This window comes from Choloepus didactylus, chromosome 8, assembly GCF_015220235.1.
Source record: "Choloepus didactylus isolate mChoDid1 chromosome 8, mChoDid1.pri, whole genome shotgun sequence".
In the NCBI taxonomy this organism is placed as follows: Eukaryota; Metazoa; Chordata; class Mammalia; order Pilosa; family Megalonychidae; genus Choloepus; species Choloepus didactylus.
Genome location: NC_051314.1, coordinates 126174138 through 126196025, shown reverse-complemented (window position 1 = coordinate 126196025; position 21888 = coordinate 126174138). Strand labels below are relative to the sequence as shown.

The following is a 21888-nucleotide window of genomic DNA, read 5'->3' as shown; positions in this document are numbered from 1 at the left end:
CCTTCCAAAGACAACAGCTCAGAACTTAATTTGGAGCTGGGGGAGGAGACTTGGGGAGAGGCTGAGAAGAGGCAGTGCCCTGTGGGATCCTGTTTGTTCCCGCTGGCCGTGCCCTGCCCAGCCTCCTGAGCGTTGAATCAGCCCATCCAAAGCTTGGCTCTCAGTGGCCACAGGGGTTGCCCTGGAGACGGGTGGGGCCAGAGCCCACAGGACGGGGCGGCCTGGCTTGTTTGTGCTGAGGCCTGCATGGCCATGGAGGCCCTTATCACCATCTCCAAGGTTCCCCCGCTGGAAAAGGCTGGTAGGGGAAACCTGCATCCTTGGGATTCAGGCTAAAACCGACTTCCTGGACATCGTGGACACCTTTGCCTAGTGGTCCCCGAAGCCCAGCACATAAACCAGGGCCGATCCGTGTCTTACTGAGAGTGGAGAGTAAAAGGGTCAGTCAGGGTTTCCCTTCCTGCCAGGCCCAGGCAATTCCCCTCCCTCTCTGTGATCTGCTGTTTTCACAGCTCCTTGCAGCATAATGAATTTGCCCAAGGAAGCCATCTACACGCCAAGGAAGGACAGGGGGCCCTCAGGCCTCACCGTCGTCCTTTTGTCTTCCTTCCCCACTTTCCCTGGGCCCTTCCCACCTGGTCTTACTGGAGCTCTGGGGGGCAGTTTATGGTATGAAGAAGGTAAATGTACCCCCCAACCTTACCCCACTTGCACAGAAACCAGAGCACAGATACCCCCACCCCCAGACCCCTCATTGTCCTAAATGACCCCGCGTTCAGCCAGCCACCCTCTCGGCAACACCCACAGAATGCCTGTGAATAGTCAGTCTGTATTGACATCATTATCGTTTTTCCCTCTAAAAACCTGGCCTGGGGGGACCAGCACTCCACAGTTTTCAGGGTGTTTTCCATACATCCCCTCATTTCATCCTCACCTTCGACCTAGGTCAAGAAGCAGGACAAGTCTCCCAAGATCACTTTACAAATAAGAACACTGAGGGTCAGAGCTCATACATGACAGAAAACGAGGTAACCCAGAGGCCATGCCTTCCACTGTGTCCAGTAATTTTCAAACAGGGATGCAGTGGAATCACCCGGGAACGTGCCACCCCACTGCCTCAGAGCCCCCTGGGAAGAAGCCCCTGGAAGCCCCCAGGTGATTCTTACATCCACCCACCTAAAAGCAGGCCCTAGGGACCAAGCAGCGGGCTTGCTGCTCCTTGCCTGCCATTCTTCCCGTCGTGCCACCTGCCCCTTACTGAAAAGTTCGTCACATCTGTTTGGCCGTGGGCTGACCCTTACCTTTTTGGAAGGACCATGAGAAGCAGGAAAGCAGTCCCTTCTTCCCCCTACCCCATCCATTCACCACGACCCACCTCCAGCCCCTCCCCAAGTGGTAAGTATGGTCACTTCAGGCCAAGGCAGGCATCACAGAGAAACCACTATGTAGAATGGTCTTCTTTCTACTTTCTAAGAAGTGGGACAGAGAAGGAGTAATGAGTGTTTTGTCCTTTTAAAATATTTGTGGCTAGTCAGGTCCTATTAGAGAAGAAAGAGGGAACCTGGAGGGAAAGGGGAGCAGCTATCCAAGACCCCCCAGTTTGTTTGCCATTAAAGGATTGTTCTTTGAAATGGGATGTGTCCCTCAGGCAAGCATGGTTCTTTCCACTTTAGGGGTGTGACAGGGTGGACGCCCCACTCCCACTGAAGCCTCCTTCATTCATCTAGTTGCTCTCTTCCTCTTATCACCTCTTCATCTTCCTGCACACTGACTTCAGGTGTTTCTGTCAACAGGTCAGCCTGCACATCAATACCTCCTCAGGTTCTAACTGAAACCAGTTTTGCAAATTGGCCTCGCTAGGGTCCAGAGAGCTTAGTACACCTAAGCTCCCTGATAGTTTGATGTTTTTGGTTTTTATTTTAATCCTCCTTTGGAAATGGAAATATTTCCTTTAGCTCCAGGTGTGCGTTTCAGTGTAAGGTTTCTGGATCTGTCTCTATAGCAAGGTTTGTGGTGTGAGTCACTGAAATCCCAGGCTTTGTGTGGGTGTCTTTAGTGAGTTGTACTTTCAGTGGTGGGTGAATGTGGGAGGCGGCCAGAAGACTGTTCATTGTGGCCTGCATTTGGGGCAGTGCTGGTTTTCATGTCTCCTGAAGCTCTGGCGTGAGTCCCAGGTGCTGGGTTACCTGCGTGTTTATCAGAAATTGGAGTGTCTGGCTGGATTTGGGGGGCCTGGGGGAGCTGGTGGAATTGCAGGCAAAGAGTGAAGACAGCAATGCATGCAAAGACTTGTCATAAATTTTGGTTTTTAAAAGACTTTAAAAACATTTACCCCTAAACTCATTGTGACTCATCACATACAAAGGGGAAACCTTTATCATCTCTAAACACCCCCTTGCTAACCCTCATGGGTCTTTCTCAATATTTTCTCTGAGCAAGTAATGGCACTTCGTAATTTCTCTCTGTGTGAAGCATTAGAAGATCAAGCTGGATAAAAAGCTGGGTGGGAAAGGAGGCCTGTCCAAGGGGAGAGGACCCAGAAGAGGAAATTAATTTGGGTAGATTTCAGAGATTCTCTTTCTTTGAGATATTCATGCATTTCTTGAATGATTATCTCATAATAACTTTTCTGGGCCAACTATAGACGGGGCAAGGAGCAATGACTAAGAGCTAACCCTGACCTCAAGCAGCTTCTGGTCCGGTGAGATATGAGACAAACATACAGATGAGAGGAAGGGCGAGTGTGAGTGCTGAGAAGAGATCAAATGGGGAGCTCTGGGGACCTGGACCTCAGGAAAGGATGGAGACTGGGAAAATCCTGGCAGGGAAGCCGCTGACCCAGGGTGCCAGGGAGGTGGAGCTTGCATGAGACTAGGCGAGAATGCACAAGGCTTGTTCGGGGAAACCGGGAGAGGAGGGGTTCATTGGCGTCATGCTGCTGAGAGAACCAAAACCCTGAAGGCTGAGCCCTGCCCGCAGGAAGGCAGGAACCACCCCGCTGGGAGAGCTGAGCAGGCGTGCTAGGACCTGAGGACTTGGACACCATTAGCAGCAAGTTCCAGGGGAAAGGGGAGAGGGCAGAGCAACCCAAAGGAGCATTGAGGTTGCAGAAAGAGAGAGGTTGGTTTCCATTTTTGTCCTGTTGGGTGTTTTAGCATGGGGGGACCTGCCTTGTGTGCTGGCAAAGGTGGAAAGGTGGCCGAGAAAGTGCAGAGGTAGGAAAGCGTTAATTATGCAGCAATTCTTGAAGGAGACAAGACAGGAAGCTTTGGAAGAGAGGCCAGATCTTCTTTTTTTTAATATACTTTTTATCTGGGTGTAGTTTTAGACTTACAGAAAAGTCACAAAGATAACTGCAGAGAGTTCCCTTATACTTCTCACCCAGTTTCCCCTATTTTAACCTCTTCCCCTGTTGTTACTCTCAAGTGTCACCATGTTCATGTCACAATTAAGAAAGCAGCCTTGGTACATGACTGTTAACTAAACTCCAGACTTTATTTGGTTTCACTAGTTTTTCCACTAATGTCCTCTTCCTTTTCCAGGATCCCATCCAGAATACCACATGACAGTTAGTCGTCGTTATCTCCTGGACTCTCACAGTTTCTGTCTTTCCTTGTTTTTCTTTACCTTGACAGTTTTGAGAAGTACTGATCAAGTATTTTTAGAACATCCTCAATTTGGGTTTGTCTCTTTAGAGATTGGGAAATTTCCTATAAAACTATTGCAGGTGGATAAACAGTCGTTTTTCTCCTTGCACTGTCAAATGGATGGGACTGGTTTTTGGCTCAGTCACAAAGGAGCATTTCCCAGCAAAGCCAGAAAGTTTTCACCTGGTTTTAGTAGGAAACAAAAGAGGCTGGGCACCCTGGGAACAGGGCCTCAGGCTCTCTCCTTCATCAGACCTGCTGGTGGCCTTGGGCAGGCGCCCGTCATCTAGGTATTGTGTGATGGGCAGCAGACTCGGGTCCTGTGGCAGTGGGCAAGGGTGAGGCAGCAGCCCTGGCAACTGGGGGCCACCTGTCAGTTCACTGGGAGCAAACCATCAACTCCTTGGCTCCCAGAGCCTGATTTTCCTATTTTACGAAGTGCCCTTTTTTAAAAGTTAAAACTATCTTTGGTTCTTGCTGCTGATCCCTTCTCATTTCTGTGCCTTAGTTTCTCCTACTATTATGCCAGGTGGGGGGTGAGGGGCAGGTTGATGGTTCCTAAAAAAAATTAAACGTGGATTTGCCATATGACTCGGCAATTCCATCCTAGATAACAAAAGAATTAAAAGCAGGGTCTCAGACAGATACCTCTATGCAGTATTATTCACAGAAGCCAAGAAGAGGAAACAACCCAAGTGTCCATGACAGATAAATGGCTCAGCAAAATGTGGTATATCCGTACAATGGAATATTATTCAGCCGTTGAAAAGGAATGAAGTTCTGATGCATGCAACAACATAGATGAACCCTGAAGACATCATATTAAATGAAATAAGCCAGGCACAAAAAGACAAACATTCTATGATCTCACTGATATGAAATAATTAGAATATGTAAATCCATAGTGTCAGAAACTAGAATACAGGTTACCAGGGGCTAAGGATGGGGTAGGGAATGGGGAGTTAATGCTTAATTGGCATAGAGTTTCTGTTTGCAGTGATAGAAAAGTTTTGATAGTGGATGGTGGTGATAGTAGCACAACATTGTGAACATAAATAATGCCAATGAATTATACACTTAAAAATGATTAAAGTGGCAAACTTTATGTTATATTTATATGTGTTACCACAATAAAATAATTTTTAAAAGTAGTAGGGGAAGGAGAGCCCTCAATGGCTCACCAAAAAGTGAGAAGTTCTCCTAGGAGGAGACGGATAATGCTCTATGCTTAGTAGTGCTGCTTGAACCTCTGTGGAAGACATTATTATGTGGCACAGATTATACACGTTTCGTGGCCCCATGACCCAGCCAGCTGAAGCAATTTCTCTAAAAGCTTTGCAGAAAATGGGCCATCTAATGGCTTACACAGCATGCCCTCAGCCTATTAACCCAGTAAGTCAATCAGGAAAGGCAGCAGGGTTCATTCCTCTGGTTTTTGTGAACCAAGCACCCCCAGTCCTACCTCTGGACCCGCCTGCACTCAGGGTTTCTTGAACCTTCCTCCTCTCTATGGTGAGATTTGAGGCATAGGAGATTCAGATCTATTATAGCTTTCTCTGTTTTTCCATAGCCAGCCATATTTCCTTCCTCATTTTAGCAAAGTGTTGTGGCCTTGACAACCAAGTGGCATGACGTTAGGTTTGGGATGGGGTCCAAACGTGTGGGACTCCCAGCTGTTTGGGGCTGTATCTGGGTGGGGTGAAACCCGAAGTCCTTCCTTCCCCTTCTGGCTCCAGTTCCCAGCCTCAATGTCCTTCTTGCCACCTGTGCATGTGGACCAGATAAATGGACTTCTACAGATTGGCTCAGGATCCTTGAAACTAAGGCATCTTAAGTGGCAGGGTCCTTCCCATTGGATATTTTATCTTGGTACTCTGTTGTCTGAACATGGAGTGATTCCCATGGAGCTCCAGCTCCTGCCCCTGAGAAGCTACTTTGCAGAGTGAAGCTTCATGTCACCTCCTGTAGCTTCATTATTGGGTACAGGATAGTTTTATTCTTTTCATGGTGACTTGTTCAGGAAGTTGGGGTTGTTTTGTTTTGTTTTGTTCTGTTGGCAGAGTAAGGGGTGGGTGGGTAACGTTTTCTCAACACAGGGAATAAAATGACTTGGAGATAACCCCTGTACCTGTAGAGGTACAAGCCTAGAGCAGAAAGGAAAGGAAAGTGGCTCCCTCGGGTCACAGGTGCACACAGCAGCAGCATCACCAAGACACGGGCCAGACTGAGGAGCAGAGTGAGGAGAAAGCTTGTGGCTAAGTGCTAGCCAAAACTTAAAACCACCAGTGCTCCCTCAGAGTGTCTGAAGCTCCAGCCTACAGGTTTTCAGGTTGGTTCTTTCATGCCCAAAGGTGTGGTCCCTTGGCTTTGTCTTCTAATTCTCAGGGGGGCCTATTGTCTGTATGTTGGGAGGCAGGGAGGGGACGCATCACCTTTTTTCCTTTTTAACTCCCCAGGACCCCAGGTGAGCAAAGCCAGGCCCTGACTTCCACCTGGGTCTAAACCCCCTTAGTGTATGCTTGCCAGTTCCCAGTGTAAGTGGGTTTAAGCTACACACTTTTTCCATCCTGAAATGTTCCCAGATGCTCTGAAGGAGCGTCTCTGGGCTGGATGCAGGGTGGAAGAGACTCCTGTTTCTTCCGCCATGAAGGAATGCTCTGCTGTTTTTTGGATTAGGCCTGGAGACCCTTGTTCATCAGTACACCTTTGAGTAACAAGAAGGAAAACCTGACCCATTGTTTGAACCTAATCTCTTAGGTTCGTGCTCATTCTGAAATTCCTATGCCTTCAGGCCTGGCATCCATGAGTTGTTCTTTTCTAAATTGTCCAGCCATGGGACACTTCCACATTACATAGGTGTTACTTATGTCTGATGCTGTTTTATCGGTATGACATCACCTAAGATGAGGGCTGGAAAGCTTGGGAAGTTTGGGAAGATGCTGGATGACCGTCTACAAGGGTGGGAGTGGAATACTGGTTGACCTCAGTGCTGGTAAAGTGAAGTTATTCTCATAAAACCCGGCTGATAACTCCTTCAGAAGTACTTCTTCAAATTATAATCTCCTTGATTCTTTTTTGTTTGTCTTATGTGGAATAATACACTATTTATCCTTTTGTGTCTGGCTTATTTCATTTAGCATAATATCTTAGAGGTTCTTCCATGTAGCAGCATGTGTATTAGTCAGGGTTTTCCAGAGAAACAGAACCGGTAGACTATTTTATACACACACACAAATACACATACATATGTATGTGTTCTAGTTTGCTAATGCTGCCGGAATGCAAAACACCTGAAATGGACTGGCTTTTATAAAGGGGGTTTATTTGGTTACACAGTTACAGTTAAGGCCATAAAGTGTCCAAGGTAACACATCAACAATCGGGTACCTTCACTGGAGGATGGCCAATGGTGTCTGGAAAACCTCTGTTAGCTGGGAAGGCATGTGGCTGGCGTCTGCTCCAAAGTTCTGGGTTCAAAATGGCTTTCTCCTAGGATGTTCCTCTCTAGGCTGCAGTTCCTCAAAAATGTCACTCTTAGTTGGACTTGGGACATTTGTCCTCTCTTGGCTTCTCTGGAGCAAGAGTCTGCTTTCAACGGCCATCGTCAAACTGTCTCTCATCTGCAGCTCCTGTGCTTTCTTCACAGTGTCCCTCTTGGCTGTAGCTCCTCTTCAAAAGTTCACTCTCAGCTGCACTGAGTTCCCTCTCCCTGTCAGCTCATTTATATAGCTCCACTGATCAAGGCCCACCCTGAATGGGTGGGGCCATGCCTCCATGGAAATAGCTAATCAGAGTCATCATCCCCAGCTGGGTGGGGCACATTCCAAAGAAACACCCAAAAAATCTAATCAAAACTTATAAGGTCTGCCCACACAAGATTACATCAAAGATAATGGCGTTTGGGGGACACAATACAGTCAAACTGGCACAGTATGAGATTTATTATAGGAATTGGCTCACATGACCATGGGGATTGGCAAATCCAAATTCTGTAGTGCAGGCCGCAAGGTGGTAATTTCAAAAAAGATGATTCCAAAATCTGGAACATTCAAACTCTGTAGGGCAAGCTGTAAGCTGGAAACTCCAAAGAAGGTAAAGTTGTATTCCCTGGGAGAACCTGACTGACTGAAGAAAAGGCCAAAATTCTTTCCTACTTCTGAAATTACTGAAGGCAATCTCCTTGGTTGGTTGTAGATGCAATCAACTGATAGTGATGTAAATCCATGTATGAAATACCCTCACTGTAACAATCAGGCCAGTACTTCCTTGACCAAACAACTGGACACCTTAACCTAGTCAAGTTGACGCATGAAATTAACCGTCACAGAAAGTATCAGAACAGCATTCCTTTTTAAGGCTGAATGCTGTTCCATTGTATGATATACCACATTTTCTTTATCCATTCATCTATTGATGAATACTTGGGGTTTTTCCACCTTTTGGTTATTGTGAATAACGCTACTATGAACTCTGGTGTACAAATATCTGTTCGAGTCCCTGCTTTCAATTTTTTGGGGTAGGTACCGAGGGGTCACCAGGTCATATGGTAATTATCTATGTTCAACTTTTTGAGGAATTGCTGAACTGTCTTCCACAGTGACTGCACCATTTTACATTCCCACCAACAGTGCACAAAGGTTCCTACTTCTCTGCATCCTTGCCAACACTTGATATTTTCTGTTTTTTTTTAATAATAGCCATCTTAGTGGGTATAATGTGATCCTTTATTCCTTAACCATATTTAAAAGGTAAGGAAAGGCCAAATCTTACCATTCTTGTTTTACAGCTGGGAAAACTGAGGCAGTCAGACTCTAAGCCAGGAATTCCAGACCCTCACTGCTCACGTCACTGTGGAGCTCACCTGTGTGATAGAACCAAATGAGCTTCCATCACCAGGGGGGCGTGAGCCAGGCTTAGACTCCCCTGCAGGCAAGGCCCCGGGTTGTCCATTCCTTGTTGGCCTCTCCACTCTCCACCCAACACATCCAAACCCACTGTCTAGTCACAGGCTGAAGGAGAGGAGGAAAGAAAGAAAGAGAGGCCTGTCCACAGCATGGGCTGTGGCCAGTTCCTGGAACTGAGACCCAAGGGCCTGGAGAGGGTGGCCCTGACATAAGGGCACCTCTGTGGAGGAGGGTGGGCCCAAGAGCCCTGGGGCCTGGGCGATGGATGGCCCGGAGCCCACCCACTTGAGCGTCCAGCCAGCCACTACACTGGAGGCCTGTGAGTCGAGTCTGCCCTGGCAAGCCCTGGTATAAGCGCTGGGGGAGCTCAGCTGGCGCTGGGGGCGAGCAGGGAGGCGGCTTGGCAGGCAGCCCGCCTTCACAGGCATCTCGTGCAGCTCTGCCAAGTCAGGATTTGGCACCTCAGTTCTGCCCCTTATTGAGAAAGTCTGCCCTTGTGGTCCGGTATCTCAACTTTCCCACCTGTGAAATGGGATTTTCTTCAAATTTTAAGATGAGAAGATGACTTAAAGTTTTCGTGTCTGATGTGTGCAAGAATCATACATAAAAAAGCATGTACCTGAAACCTAGAGTTGGGCTGGGTGGCGTGTAAAAGGTCAAGAGGGAAAAGACCAAATGTGGACATGTTGTGGACAGCTGCAGTGTGCCATTTACTGTTCCGTGTAGTCTGATAAATACATCCCAGCCACCCTGCTTGGGGCTTGTGTGTATGCTTGTGTGGCTTTTTTCTTTTTTTTTTTTGTTTTTGTTTTTGTTTTTGTTTTGTGATATAACCAGAGTAATACATAAATCATATAAACAGTTTACAAAATAATTATGAAATGAATATCCCTGTAGACACCACTCAAGTCAAAAGATAGAATATTGCCAACACCTTAGAACCCACTCCCCCGTACACTTCTCCCCCAGAGGTCACCATGCATAATAATCATTTTCTTGTTTTTCCTTTATTGTTTATATACACATATAAATGTGCACATATGTACCTCCCTAAAGAGTACAGTAATTTTTAACTATATGGAATCATAGTGTGTGTAATCTTGTAGATCGTACTTCTTTTGTTAAGTGCTATGAGATGCACTCACAATATTGAGTGTCACTATAGTTTGTTTATTGCCATTGCTTTACAATGTTCTCTTGCCCATAATATATCCATTCTGTCGCTGGCCAGTAAATGTTTATTCCTACCTGATGGTATTTTTAGGAAACGGACTGATTTTTTTTCCCACCACTGACTGTACCACCAGGTGGTTGGTTGGTGAGGGGCAGAGACCCCGGGTGGCCCAAAGGCCCTATCCACATTTGGCCACTTAGTGCCTGGGGACTGTGTCATCCACAGCAGCCAGCATTAGCACTGACATCTGGTGTCTCTTGCAGCTCTCCGGAATCGCAGTGCTTGCCATTGGACTATGGCTCCGATTCGACTCCCAGAACCAGAGCATCTTTGAGAAAGAAAATCATGATTCCAGCTTCTACAGAGGTGAGAGGGTGGGGAGGGACTCGGTGCCTCCTGCATCTGCAGAGAGTCACTGCCGAGCCAGGGGCCTGGGCTCCGGGAGGACTTTTGGTCGCTACCACCTTGGCCAGCCATGTCCTTCAAGCCATTTTGTTGGGAAGTTGTGCCCATGAATTTGCACGTGACTGATGCGGTTTCTTTTCACACTGGCTCAGCCTGGCATTTTGACCAATCTCAGGGGTGAGGTTGGCCCCGCCAAAGGGGCTGCCACCCTTGAGGGTTTGGAAAACCTCTGTCCTCATCCCTGAGCCTCTCACCTAATTGCGTGTCTTCTTAGGCTTTGTCATTTCCTTAATTCAAAAAAACATTGTCCCAAGGATCCTCAGTGGCAGGAAGAAGGTAGGTGGCTCTTGTCTCCACTGTCTTGACCTCCTGCCTCCTGGGCACTCCAGGCAGGTGAGTGGGACGGAAAGCACGCAGGGCCTGGAGCTGGCACGAACGCCTGGGGGTTCCGTTTTGTTTTCTAAACTGCCTTTGCTGTAGGGGAAAGGTTTCCAGTTTAAACATACCTGGGATCCTTGGAGCATGAGTAGGTGGGGCACACGTAGGCTTCTCGAACCTTCTTTGCTGCATTCTGCCACCTGGCTGCCGGGTCACCATGTAAACAGCCTCTCCAAGAGGAGTTGAGTGGGACCGGGGCCTGTCTAGTGCCATTCCCCACCTCTGAGTAAATTAACAGATGTGTGCTCTGTGTTCTGCCTAGTTTGAGAGTAGGAAATAACTCATTTGCAAGAAGCAGAAGCGGACCCTTATTTTTAGGATGATGCTGGCATGTCATGAGGCTCAAAGTGTCAATTTGGTCACTTCCTGCCCACCCACCAAAGGAGTTATTTTTAAAAAAAAAGACGGAGAAAACTGTCTGAAAACCTTCAAAAAGACTTATCTCCCATGTCTTCAGGCCACGTGCAGCCCTTCCCTGTCTGGCCTCCCAGAGGTGGGGCTGGAGCCAGGCTGGGGGTCTTTAAAAACCGCCTGTTTGGTCATGTAGCCTCAGCCCTGTGGATAGTTTTCCTGGTTTTATTGCTTTTTGTGGTTGTTGCTGTTAGTTGGGGGTTTTTAGGTGTGTGAGAAGGAAAGTGAGGGAAAGAAAAGCACAATGTCTTTTTTTAAAAACTACGCACAAGCACACACACACAAACACACACACACAGTTTGAGGGAAGCAGGTTTCCTTAGTGCCCTGACCTGTTTTAGCAACTGAGTGTTTTTGCCAGTCTGCAGCAGGATTGGAATGCTACCCTGAGGGGCTCGAGGGGGTGGGGGGTAGAGCGCTGGGTGCTGAGTGGACACCCGACACGCGGGGCAGCCACTACCTCTCTGGAGGGAGAGCAGATCTGCCAGCAGGAGTGTGGAAGGAGGTAGCATCTGCCTCAGGTTGCCCCCAGTACGGTGCTCCAGGGCCCCACACTTTCCCGTCACTCCCAGGTTCTTGTTTTTTTGTTACCCAGGACTCTGGCTAGTTCTCTTCTATTTTTAGATATGTGAGGTAAGGATCTCATTGTTAAGCAGGTAAAATGGGGAGGAAGAGACTACCATTTTTGAGCACCTTCTTTGTGTTGCAAGTATTATTATGTAATTAAATCCTCCCAATTCTGCAAGGTCCCTGGAAGGATTCCCATCTCATGGGTGAAGAGTCCAAGGCCTGGAGAGGTTAATTCACTTGCACAAGCTCACCCAGAGGCAAGGCTAGGATTTGAGCCCAGGCCTGTGAAAGCTGCTGCTTGGATTATCTGTGCTAGGCTGGAGGGCATGGGTGGGGGGTCCTCCCGATGTAGGAAAATGAAAACTCTCCACGCACTGAGCTGAGTGTGCCCTGTTGGCAGGGGCGAGGTGGAGGCCTTCTTGGCATTTGTGACTTCAGCCAGACAGTAGTTGGCAGAGAGGAGCCCCAGCCCCTGCCAGCCAATGACAGGCTAGAAAGCCACGCAGGGTGGCAGGGGAGTAAGTGAGCACACGGTTGGAGGAACCAGGGCCTCCCTCTGGGAGCTGCCCTGGATTCAGGACCCCCAGGTCATCGTGGGGTCCCCTGATGGCCAGTGGGCATGCCTGAAGTGGCTGGGAGGAAGACTTGAAGACACAGTCCCAAAGGGACAGAGCGAACCCTGGGTGGGGGCTGGTGGCCTCTGCCCCCTTAGCTCCGTTGGAGGAATGAGGACCGTTTGAGAACAGTCACCCTTCCTGGGAAGGAGCTCAGCTTTTTGAAAACATCTGCTTTGGGAAGCCCAGGGAACAGAGGGTGACTCAAGTGACCTTAGAACATCAGCAGAGAGGGCCACCTGTGTCCGGCCGGGCCCTGCACTTTACTCAGAGCTTCAGGAAATGGAATAATTGTAGCCCATAGGGGAAGTTGCAAGGAGGCGTCACTCTGTGTCCCATTCCACCCCCCACCCTGGGCTGTGAGATGGCCGATAGCCCCCCTCCCAACAGATAAGCCTGGAGTGCCAGCCACACCTGGCTGCTGTGCCTGACACCGTGGGGTGACCATCCCTTGTACAGGGACACAAACTATCTGTGGGGTTGCCCCCAGGCTGGCCAACCACACAGCTGCCTCTTCTAGAAACCTGAAGGAGCCAGGGGTGTCTTTTCTCCAGCAGGGCCACAGCTTTCAAATCAGGGAAAGAGTGTATAGCCAGGCAGAGAAGCAAGTGAAAAGAGAAGCTTTCCAACATCCAGAACAGCTGACAGCTTTACGTGGGCCTTCCTTCTAACGCAAGCCCTGTGAGATTCAATTGTCAGCAGCATCCTTCATCCAGGCTGCAGACATGTTGGGGGACTTCACTTTCTTGGACCCAGGCCAGCAGCCCTTCTTAACTCCTTGGTGTCCTTCCAGAGCTGTGGCCATTGAAAGAAGACATCTGGAGGGCAGCCCGGGGCCATCCCCTGTTAATGATGAGGTGCCCAGTGATTTTCAGGGCATGTGGCTTACTCTGTAGGCTGCCTTCCTGGTTCTGGCCTGTGGCCTCGGTCTGTTTTGTTGATCTGTGCCTTGTTTTCCCCATCCTGAAACTGGCACAGCCGACACACCCACACTGCTCTGAAGCACAGAATGACCAAGCTTGCAGATGAAGTTCCACCGTGCTCCCTATTAATGAGAACAGTCGTTCATGGGTGGGGGGAAGGAATCAAACAAGAGCCCTTGGGGGCCAGAGTTGGGGTCCCTTTGAACCCCTGATCCAGGTAATAAACTGTTCTGAGCAAGAGGAGCCCAGGCTCTGCTGCATTTTGCTCTCCTGCACACAGACAGATGCACTGAGTGCCATTTGCAAAGTGGCATTGTTGGTGGTGACAGGACTGACGTGTCCAAACCTGGCCTGAGCCAAGAGCCTTGTTAACCAGTGAAACAGACTGCTCCATCCATTTCTTGTGTTAAGGACACCCTGGCATATGCTACTGCTGCACCAAAGTTTTTGTGTTTTGTTTTGTTTTATCAGGGCCTATAATGTCAGCCTGAGAAAAGCAGAATAAACAGCCCTTAAGCAAATTAGTATGGTAATCCTAGAGAAGGCTCCATGGCAAATAACTTTTTCCATGAGTCACACAGAAAACTAACATTCACTTGCTTTGTAAAAGGGAACACTTTGTCATTTGTCATCGCTGGCCACTGCTAACAAGCTTGGGGTGTAGGCTATGAGTCACCTTTCCAAAGGGAAGCACTGCGTGGCCCTTTGAAGAGGTAACCCAAGCCCTGCAGTAGTTCCACAGCTGGGGAGGCTGCTTCCAGAAGGGCCACACTGTAGCTTGACTGCTGCTGCTAAAATTCCCATAAACTGCTGCCAGGGAATCTCTTTTCTTTACCACCAACTGGAGAGGGCAGAGCCATGGCCGTCCAGATCTACAGGCACCTGAGCAAGATTTAAAGCCAGTAAGACCCTTTATCACAAAATCTTACTCTGCCTGGTCCTAGGATGAATATTTAATATTAACCTAGAGGCCCATGAAAAGAATGTTCTCTCACCCGCCCTCCCTGTGCTTGGAAAGTGCTTTCTCCTTGAGTAGCCCACCAGTGCTGACCCACATCCTCCTACCAGGGTCTCCCAGGCTCATGAACTGAGATCTGGACTTAGAGAAAACACATCTGTCTGTCCATTCCCACTCGACTGTATTTCATGTGCTTGTATATCCTTTTGATCTCTTAATACCCCTATTTATCCAGCCCCTGCTGCGGAGCTCAAAGGACTGCCTCATCCTCCGTGGTCTTGCCCTGATGAGATGGGGAGAGGCCCAGGCCTCTTTACTGCCTCAGCAACCTGGTGTCCCCCCAGGGGAGCCAGGAACCCAGGAGGCTGCCCCTTCTTCCCCAGGGCCCTGTGCGTGGGGCTGTGACCTCACAGTGGTTGGCTGCCCGGGAGGATGGGACTCAACTCCGGGACAAGCTGCATTTGTCCCCTCGCCTGGTCTGGGCTGGGCGTGCACGGGAACAATGCCTGTATTCACATATCACATAGGTGTTTGCCAGAAACCCCACGTGACTTGACATCATGACAGATGCAGAGGGAAGAGCGGGGAGCCACAAATGCTCCCTTGTGTGTGTCCCGCTCTGCGCTGCCCCTGAGCTCTCAGCTGCAGATGGATTGCACGGTCGGTTGCCTGCAAAGCCGAGGCCCTGCACTGAGGGGACAGATATGGGTCAGTGAGGTCACCGTGTCACCTGCCGAGGGTTCTCGTTGCAGGCCCCTGTTGTGTATTGTGGGGAAACATCACAGAGTCTCTCTCATTTTCAGCCCCCACTTCAGGGACATCTCCATCATCCTAGTTAGAGGACAGTAGGGAGGGAGCAGCAAGTCCATAAACGTTTGTCACAGTGGCTATTAGTAATTATCGCCCTTCCTTTGAATTATTAAGGTTAGCAATGGTTGGCATTTCCTGTGCACATGTGGATTATATCATTTAATCCTCTCAGCATCCCTTGAGGTGGGCATTATTACCAGCCCCAACTTGTAGAGAGAAAACTAATGCACAGAGATATGGAGTGACTTGCCCAGGGTCACGGAGCAGGCAGTCTGGGCTTCAGAGCTGGTGCTCTCAGCATGTGACTGGTTGGACAAACCATGCCTGCAAGACAAGGAGGCACTAGGACGTCCCTGCCAGTTTTTCCATGGGGCCTGCTGTGTAAGTGTGCACATGCACGCTGCGGGGGTAGGGGTGGTGGGTTCTCAAGAATATAACTACAAGATGGACCCCTCAGGCATAACCCACGAGGGTTACGGGGTGAACAGGAGGCTGGGGCTGCTTGACTTTGTCCACCTGCCCCAGGTATTTGCATGCTGTTGGGATGCAGGTAGCTGTGGGAGTCACTTCCCTTCTCAAACTTGACCCCACCCACACCCCATTAATCACTAAAAATGAGGGCTTAGTTACAGGGTTTCTCACCCTCCTCTCAGCAAGGAGGATCCTTTTCACCCTTAACCTGAAGGAACTGAATGGCAACTCCAAGATCTCTTAGTGTGCTATACAGGGCCTCTTTTGACATTTTCTAGCAACCAACTTCTTTAAGTTTAATCAGAAGGAAATTAAGGCCCAGAGAAGGGAAATATCTACCCAAGATCACACAGCAGAGTTGGGACCCAAACACCCAGGCCTATGTTCCTGCACAAGGACAAGGTCTTTGTACCTTTGCCACCATGTGCCCTGGGGCGTCACTGTGTGTGCCTAGCTACCACCCCACAGCAGGGTGGGGAGGCATCCCTTCTGGGAGTCCAGGCAGAAGTGGGGTGTGGCGTCTGAGTGCACAGCTCCTGCCTGCTCACAGCCACTCCAACAGCCTCATCCGGGAGGCAGGGGCCGCAGGAGGTGAGTCAGTCCCCGAAGTTAACCTAGCATGGAGGGTCTGTTTTAACTGTCTCGAGTGGGATTCATCCCAGTGGAAACAGCTAAGATAATGGACCAGTTGTGTCCTGATCAGACTCTGGGGATTCCCTTAGATATTCCTTGACCTCTGTTGGGGGGTAACGGGCACCTTCCAGACAGGCTGTGGGAAAGGGAGGAGCAAAGGCTCAGTGGGCCCTGGAAGGGAACCTGGAGGAAGGAGCACTAAGAACCAAAGCAGAGGGGCTGTTTTGTAAGGGGGGGCACTTCTTCCCCAAGACAAGGGTGAGAAGAATGGGGGAGGCACGGAGTCATGCAGAGGGAAAAAGGAATCACAGGACACGTCTGGGTCCATCATGTGTCCTCTTCCTCTGTCCTCTCCCCTCAGGGGTTTACTTTCTGATTGGAGCCGGTGCCCTCATGATGCTCGTGGGCTTCCTGGGCTGCTGTGGGGCTGTGCAAGAGTCCCAGTGCATGCTGGGATTGGTGAGTCTCCCGCAACCACCCTGACTCCAAGCCTCACCCCCAAAGCCTCAGCCGCCCCTGCGGGGTGGGACGGGAAGGGTTAAGAGGGCACCCGAAGGGTGTGCACTCTCCTCAGTCCCCCAGCGTTCCTCCACCCGGGCCCTGCCACCCGCCCAGCCAGGCAGCCATCTTATCCTCCGCCCTGGGCGCACCCCCCACGGTGACGTCCCCCTTCTCTGCCTTTTGGGAAACTGTCTTATCACTTCCCTTAGGCAGCTAAATACTTGGACTCTTTGTTTTTTCCTTTTTCGAGGACCACATTTGCTTTTTTACCCTGAATCCACAGGTACCTTTACCTTCTCTCCTTCTTGTTTCAAAATGTGTTGCCATTTTCCCCAAATGCCACAGGGTAATATTCACTTCCTCTATTTTAACCTCAACTCTGTTGTTTTTGTGAGGAAGCAATGAGATTTTTTTGCTGACTTTAACACTCTCTAGATACCAATGTTAAGAGCTGTCCATACCCAGTTCTTTCCTCCCAAATGGGTACCCTTTCATGCTACAGCTTTCACTTTCCTTGCCTCGGGTTAACTCTCTGTGCGCTGTAAACTTTTCCCCTTCCTTTTCTAGGATATTTTCTTGTGCTTCAAGCTGCCCATTCCCCAGTCAGTTGTCATCTTCCTTGTTCCAAAATACCTGCCGGCTGAGCAACCCCCTTTGGGATCCCAGGGCCTGATATTTCCAGTTGGTTGGCTGGGAATGTTCCCTCATCCCTGTCCCCTCTTTGCCTTCTAGTTCTTTGGCTTCCTCCTTGTGATACTTGCCATTGGAATAGCTGCGGCCGTTTTGGGATATTACCACAAAGACCAGGTAGGTTTGTCCCCTAAAGTCTCTCAGGTCCTGCAGTAATCTGCGTTTGGGGAGTTGGGGGCAGGGGTAAAGAGGGTGGAAAGGTGTCCTGGCTGCTCACTGTGGCCGGCCGTCACCCATCAAGCACACCTCTTGTCTGGCCACATTCCCATATGCTCACCAGGATGTGAGCTCCTGCAGGGCAAGGAGAATGAGCAGTCATCACTGTGTGTGTGTAATTGTGTCAACCATTCCCTGAATGGTGCCTGGCACTTAGTGGGTGCTCAAGAAATATTTGTTGGGGTGGGGGGCATGTGAGTGCATATGGTAGATGTGTGAGTGCATGTGGGTAGTGGGTGAGTGGGAAGCAAGCAGGAGGGTGGTGTGTGTGTGTGTATCCACATACCTCAGCAGCCCTTCCCCCAACTCTTCTGGGACATTTGGGAATTCATGGCTTTTTTGGGCTAAACATTCTTGCTTCTTCATCCGATCAAAAAATGTGTGTTAAATTGCCCCTGTGAGGCAAGTGCTGTACAGACCCAGTGTGGTCCAGAGATGCACAAGCGGTGTCCTGCTTCAAGGTACTTTGCCATCTAGTGTGGGAGATAGGCAGGGGTTTGGTAAATGTCATAACCAGAAGTACCATGGGATTTGAAAAGGCGGCAGCCGGCTTCATGGAGGAAAGGGCCTGGACCTAAACCTTGAGTGAGAGATAGGTTTTTGGGGGCAGGGGACACTCCAGGTAAAGAAAGAGTCTGAGCACTACTGAACTTGGGCTTCCTTGGGAAGCCACTGAAGAGTTTTGAGCCAGGTTGTTTTAGGAAGGGTCATCTTCTCATGTTTAATAGGAGGGGAAAAAGAGAGAGGCTAGATGTAGGAACCTTGTTTTAAAATATATATATTTAATAATCCAAGATGTAAAAGCTGCAGCCATGGAAATAGGAAGGGTTAATTACAAAAAATGCAAATAACACTTATTCTGGGTTTACCCTGACTAGACATTGTGCTAAAGGTAGCTCGTTTAATCATCACAGTAACATATGAGGTAGCGACTACTATAATCTTCACCTTGCATGTGCAGAAACCAATGCACAAAGAGGCTTAGTGATTTTCCGGAAGTCACTCAGCCTCTAAGTGGAGAAATAAAAGATGGAAGCCTGAAGAAATAGCCAGGACAGGAGCAGATTTTTTTTTTCTTTTTTAAGATTCTTTAGATTGAAGAGATTCAATCTTGTAGGTAGAAGGGGAGGAACCAGCTGGGGCTGAAGTGACCAACAAAAGGTCCAGAACACAAAGGAAAAGTTGCTGGAGCAAGTGCCTAGAGGCTGTGGGAGCGAGGTGGTGCTGGCCGCCCAGTTTCCCAGTGAGTGTTCTGAGCCTGCAAATTTGTTGACTGAGAAAGTGAAGAGAGCAAACAAGATGGAATAGGTGACATTTGTTAATTGAGAAGTATATCAAAAAGCCATCGCTGCTCCTCTCTCTCTCTGTCCATGGCAGGTGATTGAGGAACTCCAGGCATTTTACAGGGACACCTACGACAAGCTAAAAAGTAAGGACGAACCCCAGCGTGAGACGCTGAAAGCCATCCACTATGCGGTATGTCGCCTTGGCAAAGATTCCACCCCTTTACCCCTCTCCAGTCATGTCTGCTCACAGGGTACCTGCTCTACCAGACTGGTGTGACACTACTTTAATATCTTTTTTGTGTGTTTCTCTCCCCCCACCCCCCCATCCCTGCCCTTCTCTCTGCAGTTGGACTGCTGTGGTTTGGTTGGGGGTGTAGAACAGTTTATCTCGGACATCTGCCCAAAAAAGGACTTTGTCTCAAACATCTCCATGAAGGTAAACTTAACAAGACTCTTGCACTCCTGGCAAGAAAATCCTGCAAGGGGAGAAGTGAGGTCTGCCGCCCAGTTCCAAGAGGACAGGAGTCGAAGCATTTCATAAATCACCATCTTCTACCTGTAGGGGTGTCTCGGGGTATGGTCGTCCTCGGGGTATGGTAGGTCCTCTATTTGAGGACAGCAAAGCAAAGTCCAGACCAGGCAAAGAACCAGGTGTTCTAGCTCCTGGCCGTGCTTTGGCACATGGAAATCCCCACTGCTCCCCCACAGTCTGCCTCCCCCAGCCCTCAAGCTGTCCAGGACAGGTCCGCTTCTGAGGCCTGGGCAACTACGTGTTAGACTTCGTAAATGGCTTGTGACTGCACGGCTAGAGCCAATGTCCAAACTCCAGAACAAGAAGGCACTCTACAACCAGATCAGAAATAAACCCCAAAGCAGGAGCCTAACCCTCCTCCTTCCCTGGTTGCTTGCCCGTATTTTAGGCACTCACCTCCCCTCTCTCTTCCTCAGCTTCCTTTCCTGCCCACCATCCAGGATGTCCCTTCTCCCTGAACACTGCGGTCCCTGCCCTGTCTCTGGAACCACCGGGTCTCCCTGTGTGAAACGGGTGCTGTGGGTGGGAGGAGGTGTGCCTGGCGCTGGGACTATGTGTGACCCGGGTCTTGGTTTGCCCCCTAAGCCCTGCCCTGACGCCATCCGAGAGGTCTTTAACAACAAATTCCACATCATCATCGCCGTGGCCATCGGGGTTGCTGTGGTGATGGTGAGTGGGGAGCATCTGGGAAGGGATAGTTAGCATTTAGTAAGCACTTGCTCCAGCCAGGTGCTGGGATAAGGCTGTACACTTTTCAACTGATTTAACCCTCGCAATGCCTTTAAGGTAGGCACTATTAGTATTTTCCTTGCACAGACGAGGAAGCAAGAGAAGTTTGGTAAGTTGAACTGTTTAGCCAAGTATCTGGGATCGAACTCTAGCATGTCTCCAGAATCTGTTCTCTTAACCATTAACGTTTGGGGACAACTGTGAGATGATGCCAGGGCTGCTGGTCCATGGACCACACTTTGAGTAGCAAGAATGTAGATGGCCAGAAACCACGAGTCAGCCTGATCTTCAGAACATGTTTTCATGCATCATGAAAGGGATCCCGAAGGTAGTAGTTCACTAGAAGCTCCAAAGATTTGAATTGTTTTGCCTCCCCCTGTAGACTGAAAGGCATTCAAAATGGGAAGACAGAAAGCTTCCAGCAACCCACTCTTTTTTGCTTAATCAGTCCTGGAAACCATCAAGGGCCAATGGCCATGATGGAATGAAGAGAAACCCACAGAATCCACAGTTCACTGTGGAGGTGAAGAGAGGAAGGGGCACAACCCTTGGCTGGGGTGGCCCGGCTCTCTTGAAATCCCACACTCTTCTCCAGGGTCTCCTCTGTCCCTTGTGAGACTGCCCCAAAAGAGAGAATTGCCTCCCTTCTTGTTGTTTATTTGCACCCTGTATCTGCATCTAAGAAAGGCTTGAAGCAGCTTTCAGTAAAAGACATAGCAATACCTGTTTAAATAGAATATAAAACACACAGGCACACACTCCTAAGATGGAAGCAAGAGTACTAACTGCATGACTATTGGACTATCTGGAATCTCAGCTTATTTGTCACATGCTGAAAAGTCTCCAGGGGAGAAGGTGCTGTGAAGCTTCCAATAGCAACTGACTACTGGCCCTTAGAATACAAGACCAGCAGTCCTTCCCAGGATCTAACCTAAATCCCTCCTGCTTCAGTACCCTTGAACTCATTTGGCCTCCTAGATGCCATTCGCCTTGTCAATACTGATCTTGAATGGAATAGCCCAAGCCTTCTCTCAGCAGAGCACCCCTGTCCTTCACGTTCCCTCCTGTCTTCCAGGTCTTCGGCATGATCTTCAGCTTAGTCCTGTGCTGTGCCATCCGCCGGAGCCGCGATATGGTCTAGAGTCTTCTTGTATATCTGAGCAGGAAAGTGCCCCAGAAGATTGTTTTTTTTGTTTTTTTTTTGTTTGTTTGGTTTTTTTTTGCGACTAACTTTGGTATTCATTCTGCATTTCTAAACGAAGAGTTATTCTACTTCTGTCTTTTTAATGCTTTATTTGATATGTATGTTTGTAGTTAAGGGACTGGATTTTTGTTTTTTGTTTTTTGTTATTTTTTGCTTTTTTTTTTTTTTTTTTTTTGGTTGGTTGTTTTTGCTTGTTATGTTACTCAGAAATCCTGCAATGAAAGATACTGTATTTGCTAGACTCTAGACAAAAGATATTGTACATAAAGAGAAATTTGTTTTGTCTTTAAATAGATAAAAATGTCTATCAAACTTAATCAGATTGTAACTTATGTTGAAGACAATTTGATACATAATAAAAAGATTATGTCAATATCCCAGAATGGTTTTTGCTTTTTGAAATGGCCTTCGTCCTGTATGGCAAAAGGAAAATCTTGCTATTTTCTTGGTGATTTAAGTCAGCTCTCCATTACATGCTGGGTGATCTATAGGAAATGTTTGATTCCATGGTAAGTCTCCTGCCACCTTTTGTTCTCAGGAAGCTGGTCTGGAAAAGCAGGGATGTTGAGGGCATCTTAAGAAGTGATACTTTGCTTCTTTTATTTTGGGGGGAGGGTGCCATTTAGTTTTCAAATGCCTTTTAGCTTCTCTTAGCTCTAACACTTCCTTTGTGTGAAAAGCAGGTCAAGAGGTTGGGTCTCCCTATGCTACTAAAGACGTTAAGTAAGAGATTAAGGGATCTTGATCCAAGGACCCACAGTTAATAGAAGAG

The 21888-nt window shown here is 48.7% G+C and overlaps 1 protein-coding gene across 2 annotated transcripts in view; it reads left to right on the top strand.

Annotated features, from left to right (window-relative positions):
• The window catches only part of CD9 (CD9 molecule), a 34096-nt gene extending 12844 nt beyond the window's left edge, over nt 1-21252 (top strand). The window contains exons 1-8 of one of the 2 annotated variants that reach the window (XM_037846246.1): nt 2988-3120; nt 9989-10091; nt 16320-16417; nt 17192-17266; nt 18743-18841; nt 18998-19087; nt 19769-19852; nt 20988-21251. In XM_037846246.1, the coding sequence (XP_037702174.1) occupies nt 16352-16417; nt 17192-17266; nt 18743-18841; nt 18998-19087; nt 19769-19852; nt 20988-21053 (480 nt within the window). In that variant the 5' untranslated portion in view covers nt 2988-3120; nt 9989-10091; nt 16320-16351 and the 3' untranslated portion in view covers nt 21054-21251. Of the gene's footprint in view, nt 1-2987; nt 3121-9988; nt 10092-16319; nt 16418-17191; nt 17267-18742; nt 18842-18997; nt 19088-19768; nt 19853-20987 lie in introns of those variants that run through there. The other variant, XM_037846245.1, reaches the window with a different exon arrangement.
• The last annotated feature ends 636 nt before the right edge of the window (nt 21253-21888 follow it).